Source organism: Pipistrellus hanaki (genome assembly GCF_964339955.1).
Source record: "Pipistrellus hanaki genome assembly, chromosome: 7".
Classification (NCBI taxonomy): Eukaryota; Metazoa; Chordata; class Mammalia; order Chiroptera; family Vespertilionidae; genus Pipistrellus; species Pipistrellus hanaki.
Window position 1 is genome coordinate 47,047,242 of NC_140509.1, and position 6,990 is coordinate 47,054,231.

Here is a 6,990-nt window from a genome sequence, read left to right on the forward strand (position 1 = left end):
TCTTTCTTTCAAACATTTTATTTCTGGTTATCTTTTCTTTTCCACTGAAAGGAGATCCTTTAACATTTCTTGTAAGGCAGATTTGGTGGTTTTATGAATTAATTTACTTTTTTTCCTGTCTGGGATACTCTACCCCTCCTTCAATTCTGAATGATCTTTCCAGGAGAGTATTCTAGGTTGTGGATTTCCTTCCTTTCAGTACATTAAAAATGTCCTGCCACTCCCTTCTGGGCTGTAGAGTTTTTGCTGATAAATCAGCTGATAACCTTTTGGGGTTTTCTTTTTTTGACTAATTGTTTCCCTCTTTCAAGTTTTGCCATTTTTATTACAATATGTATTGGTTAATCTTGTTTCAAACTCTGTGATTCCTGGATCTGGATGTTTCCTTACCCAGATTAGAAAAATTTTCAGGTATTATTTTTTAAAATACATTTTCTGTCCCTTCTGGGATTTCCATATGCGAATGTTTATGTGCTTGAATAGATGTCCCAGAATCCCTTAGATGACTCTTTAAATTTTTTATTTTTGCTATTCTAACTGGGTGTCTTCCACGTCATTAATCTGTTCTTCTGTATTATCTAATATGCTGTGGGTTCCTCCTAGTGTATGTTTTCATTTATTTTATATTCTTTAGTTCCGATAGACTCTTTTGTTATACTTGGTAACTCTTTGTTGAAGTTCTTCTGGAGTTCTCACTTCTATTCTCATGTTTGGTGAACATCCTTGACTTTTTCTTTGAATCATCAAATTTCTCATCTCCACTTCATTAGGGTGTTTTGTTTTTACTTTGGGTTTCATTCTTTCATCTGGGACATATTCTTTTTCTCATTGTGCTTGTATTTCTGAATTTATATGAACTAGAGGCCTGGTTTATAGTTTGTACACCGGGGGTGGGGGACGGGGAGGGAGGTTTTATGGTGGTGGTGGTGGTGTCGCTCAGTCCAGCCTGCACCTTCTCCAATCTGGGACATCCCTCTCATGCACCTTCTCCAATCTGGGACATCCCTCTCACAGTCTGGGACTGCTGGCTCCTCACCACTCGCCTGCCAGCCTGATAGCCCCCTAACCACTCCCCTGCCAGCCTAATTGACGCCTAACTTCCCTCCTCTGCCAGCCTGAATGCCTCCAACTGCCCTCCCCTGCTGGTCCAATAGCCCCCAACTGCCTTCCCCTGCAGGGCTGAGGGGATTTGGGGACTCCGGCTGGATGAGGCAGGGCTGAGGGAAGTGGGCACCACCATCTTATGTCTGTGGGTGCTGCCATCTTTATGAGGGCATGACAGTCAATTAGCATATTCCCTCTCCAAATCTAAAAAAAATGGCCTTACACAGAAGCCATTGACCGAGTGTGCCAGGTAGTTTGGGAAGGCACATTGGAACGTGGGATAGGTGCCTGGGATACTGGCTGGTGTGGGTTCTGAGGCAGCCCCGTGTGCATGAGCAACAGTGGGCTCTGGGAGTGGTGACCCAGTGCACAAGTGTGTTGGCAACCTGTTAATCCCGCTGTTTGAGGGTGAGCTGCATCACCTGTGCTGCTGCCATCTTGGACATCTTCCACGAATGGTTTTAAATGAGGTTAGAGATAGATTTAGGTGTTTGAGGCTTTGAAGAGCTTAATGAATTAAACAAATGAGGTATAACCAACTTTCCTAACAAATAGTCCTAGTAGTAAGATTGTCAGATTTGGTGAAATGTCAGCAGGCACAGACTAACAAAGAGACTCTCTTCCATAGAAGAAGAGATAGAACTCTAGGTTGAAAAAGAAATGACTGGAGAAAATTTCCAGAATCAATGGAACTGATTGTGAATTTGCTACTAAGCTGTCCTGTATATTGTGTGTTAGACAGAGCTGGATGTCACCAATTTTGAGAACAATGCTGGAAGGTCAATGTTGTTTTCCCCATTTTACAACTGAGCATCTGTAACCTAATATATGACTACACCTACTAACTAGTTTGAACATGTTATTTAAGCAGTCTAAGGATAATGCTACCTACCTCACCATTCCTCTGAAGATTAAATTATTATATGTATGTACACACACAAGTATATAAACACTTAGCATGAACTTAATACATATTTGGTATCCTATATAAAAGGCTAATGTGCAGTGTCCCCTCTGGAGTTTGACCAACCGGGAGTTCAACCACTATGACATTCGCTGACCACCAGGGGGTGGCATTGAATGAAGACCCCAGCCAGCAGCCAGGGAAGACTCCAATTGGCCCTGATCACTGGCCAAGCCTAGGGACCCTACACATGCACGAATTTCATGCACTGGGCCTCTAGTTTTAAGGAAAATAGCAATGGCTAAGGTATGGTCATGATGGTGTAACTGAACTTAACTGCAGGCTTCCTTTTATGTGTACACAGCTTTATTTTGAGCAGTCATGTCTGACACGCAGGCTTCTTCTCTTCCTTTATAGGTTTTGGATGTAAGTAGAGAAGGCAAGGAAGAAGTATTCTATGGGCCTACACTCCCTTTTGCTTCCAATGGAATAGCAGCATGTTTCCTTCCAGCTCCGTATTTCACATGCCCTAATCTTCAAACTCTTCAAGTGCCTCATCACAGGATTGGCACCATCTGAAAAGCCAATGCTCTGTTAATTACCATCACAACAGGAGGAAAAAAAGCCTGACTTTCTGGGCATGAAAAGACTGAGTGCTCAATGCTTCCCTGTCTTGTTTTATAGGTCTTATATTCAGATAAACATTAGAAAAAAGGAAGAGAAAAAAAAAAAAAAAGAACAGTTTTCTAAAATACATAACTGAAAATTCCTGTCACCCTTTCCAGTGTGTGTAATGTACAATACAATAGCATATGTATGAATGACTTTTATTGTGGTATAGCTTAGTGCCAACTTAATGGTCCATTTCTGTTTTATGGGTCTTTAGAGCATTTTTTCTACACTTTTTCTAACCAGAGCTGTCTAGGACAACATGCCAGCACTAGGAAGTCAATTTATTTACAAGTACTGTCCTCATTGATCTCTAAAATACTTCAGTACTCAATCCCTTTGCTACTTAAACCTGGGTTTATAATTTTTCTTTAAAAATTTAACATTATACAACCCTATTCAGTGGAGACCCAACATTATGACATCATGAATTTTAAAATGCCATAATGCATTTAAGTTAATATGAATAATAGAAGTACAATGGATCAGCAATCGGAATATCCAGAGTTTTCTTCCGCCTTTATTACTCTGTGAACTTGGGCTTAACTTTACAGAGCTTCAGTTTTCCCACTGTTTAAGAAGGATAATTAGTGATTTCCATATAAATTTAGAAGAATGGTGTGAGGATTAGGCAAATGCACTGAAGTACTTCACCCAAGGGAAAAAAATGTTACTCAAATTCCAAGGTATTTTACTGTCTTAGGAATGAGATATTATTGAATTTTAAAAATTACTATGTAGAATTTCAAACACATGCTATAGAATAAATGATTCCAAAAGCAGGTGAAAGAGATAATGCTAATTAGAAAAAAGGGACTTTACCAAACCCAAAGAATCCTAAACTTGCACAAATTCTTGCCTCAAACAATAACTCCCTCAAACATCTCATTTAAGTTCATTTATTGAAAAATGACATTTTATACTCCAAAAAAATTAGATGTACTAATTTTGGTATCATAAAGTGCTTTGACATAAATCTGAACCTAGAATCAGTAATTCTAACAAAAGTTTTTTCACTTTGTTAAAGGTTATGTCAATCTTGAGTGCTTGTGGGATTCTTTCCTACGACCAATGAACATTTTATTACTACCACTTTTAATAATGCATAAGGATATTTTTAGGCTAGGTTTTTTGGATCTGCTTTGTTCATAACCAAAAATAAAACTCAATAATCAATTTGAACAAAGTCAACAACAAAAAAATGTGTCTTCCCTTTTTCCTAATCTAAGTCACCTCTATTAAAAGACTTCACTGACATTTTCCCTAGACATAGTTTAATAATCCAGCAATCCTGAATTTATAGGAAATTCTAATTATAATCATGTAAACACTTTAAAGATTTTTATTGTAAATACAGAATTCACTAATCTTATACATTATAAGATACTTAAAATATATGTTTTCTGGCTACCCAGATTTAAGGGTGGGAGGGGAGAGAGATTAGGAGCAAGAAAACAAAGTAAATTTTAAAGAACAGAGATTTAGTTTAGAGAAACAAAATCTTGAGAGTATTTGTACAGTTCTGAAAGGGACATTGATAAATTTATATTTAGAAGGATGACAGATAATCTTTTTAAAAGGTGTAAACAATCCAATTTAAATTTTAAAAATGCCTTACCAGGTCAGAAAAATGGACAGCATTTCAGAAGTGTTTTCAACAAGGACCTATGCAAGAAATATTTCAGATTCAACAATTCTTCTACTTGACATACAGATTTTTCCCTGTAGCAGTTTTACCTTGTAAAACAGTCTATTTGTAACCCCAGACCGTATATCCAACAAGTGAAGGGGAAATGATCTAAAAATAAGTTTGCTTAATGGTAACTGAAGACAGCCTGAGAGTACTCTTGATTTTCTTCTGTGTGGATTTCTATTCATTTTAAACAAATCAGTATATATTACCAAACTCTTCCATGGTGAACATAGTATTAAAAGAATTGAACTCATAATTTTTAAAAGCTTTACATGATTTTCAAAAACTTTATAAAGTATAGCCCAAGAACAGAAGACATACTACCCTGTTTCCCTGAAAATAAGACAGTGTCTTATATTAATTTTTTCTCCCAAAGTTGCGCTAGGTCTGATTTTCAGGGGATGTTTTATCTTTCCATGTGTTAGGTCTTATTTTCAGAGGATGTCTTATTTTCGGGGAAACACGGTACTATATTCTCCCCTAAAAAAGAAAAAGAACTTAGAGATCACTTATAATTAGATCCTTTCCCTCAAATCACCAATAGTAAGAGCTAATAAAGGAAAAAAGACTATGTGGTCAGATAAACCAAATTCCATTGAAACTATTCAAACAATTTTCCATTTAAGTGTACTATCCTATAGCAATTCATCTTCTAGTTTCACTCTTCAAAATTAAAGACCATATTGTTTTTATATTCAAATTATCAATTTGAATTTCCATAGATCATGAAACCTCCAACTATTTAAGCATCATTTTAGTATTTTACTTTTAAAAAGCAGTACTACATAGATATTGGCAGTGTTCTTAGTGTGGGAGGAAAAGCCAGCAAAGATATGAATCTCTAAAATGTAAAATGCAATAAAATTCCTTGGGTCCTTAATAACATAATGCCAGTTAGGTTATGATTAGGGTACTTTTTACACTTTTTCTCTTCATGCTTTCTTCGTTAAACTAGATGGATATTGTATTCCCTTCAGACACTGCAATAGCCGGAAAACTAGTGTTTAACTAAAAAGTATGAAAGCAATCGTATAGAGTAAAAATTATTTTGGTTTTCAAGTAGTCAATCTGTCATAAAAAGGGAAGTTGAATAATCATGAGTACAGGCTAAGTTAAATAAATACATTTTTATTACATATCCTTAATATATGTACAAAATAACTTATAAACATGTTTATAATACAAGTATGGTCAGAATTCTTCTATAAGTACAATTTGCAAATGCAATAATCAAATAACTATTATCACACCAAAACTTTAATAAGCAGAAAATGGTCAATTCCAATCATTTGGTACTGATTTTGGTAACCTTATATATCAAAGAATCAAAATACAAGTCGCATATATGTAAAAGAATGTGCTACTTAGCTTCCCAAATCAACCACCTAACAAAGCATGTTATTTACATAGGTATACTCTACACTTGACTGACAAGGCAATATTTTTAACCCTAGGAGGAGTGGACAAGACATCTGTTTTTGGAAAATGTAAGTTATGTAAAAAGTATCATTCAAAAAGCAGTGGTTTAGCACTGATAAATACAGCTTTTAGTGAAGTTCCTATGATACCTATCTTTTATCTTCAAAAGACAAGTGCTGTGTAAGATTTAGTATTTAAAGAAGGTAGGTTTCAATACAAGCTTCTCCCCACTGCAGAGGCTTATCAATTTTTTTGTAACATATAATCTTAACAAAGGGAACACAAAATTAAAAACTGTCAAAGTCCAAAGACAGATCCATGTAATTCTTTAACAACAAAGTAGCTTTAAAGTTTTGTGATAAAGCCTGAGAAAAATTAACAATGACAACATATACGTAGTCTAATAACCCACAACTATTTTTTTTACATAGATGCCCAGGTAGAAATAGTTACATTTGAGAAGAAAAGAAAATACGCTAGGAATAGGTAAAGATATAAAAGTCAATAGCCTATAACTAATTAATTTTTTTTCATAGATGCCCGGGTAGAAATAGTTATACTTAAGAAGAAAAGAAAATATGCTAGGAATATGTAGAGATAAAAAAGTCTTAAACTATGAAATTCTTCTAATGCAAATGAACTCAGTATCAAATGTTTTTTGTATAGAGTCAATACTCCATTTTTTTCTCTCCCATGGAAACATTAAATGTTCAATTAAAAGCATTCAATCATTACCAAATCTGAATGTCTAATAAAGTCACTTCATCACACTGTTGTGCTTCAATCATCTTCTTCACACTCCATCTAATAGTTCACAAAAGTTAGTTGACTGGCATACTCTCAGTGTATAGAATGAACATGCATTCAGACAGTCTAGACATCTATTCTTCTGCGGGAGGTAAGTTTGAACAGAAAAGGTAAAGTCAGATGGCAGAAAGTCTGATTGAAGGATTTGTCTAACAATGTGAAGTAATTCGAAGGCTTTGAGCAGAAAAGTAACAAGAGGAAAGTAGTATTTTAGGAACACTAATGTCAGAACTGGGAGAAGGATTAACTGCAGAAAAAGAGACCAGAGGTAAGAGATTATAGTACTCAAAAGAAAAAAATAGCCAAGAAGCATGGAGTGGAAAAAAATAGCAAGAGCCTCTGCTGCTGATCAACAAAGTGGGAACAATGAAGAATCCAAGCTGCCCCTGAAGTT

The 6,990-nt window shown here is 35.5% G+C and overlaps 1 protein-coding gene across 10 annotated transcripts in view; it reads left to right on the forward strand.

Moving 5' to 3' along the window:
* The window catches only part of KLHL32 (kelch like family member 32), a 172,651-nt gene extending 166,092 nt beyond the window's left edge, over window positions 1–6,559 (forward strand). For all 10 annotated transcript variants that reach the window (XM_084889267.1, XM_084889272.1, XM_084889270.1 and 7 more), the window contains one exon: window positions 2,426–6,559. In XM_084889267.1, the coding sequence (XP_084745393.1) occupies window positions 2,426–2,587 (162 nt within the window). In that variant the 3' untranslated portion in view covers window positions 2,588–6,559. The remainder of the gene's footprint in view (window positions 1–2,425) is intronic.
* The last annotated feature ends 431 nt before the right edge of the window (window positions 6,560–6,990 follow it).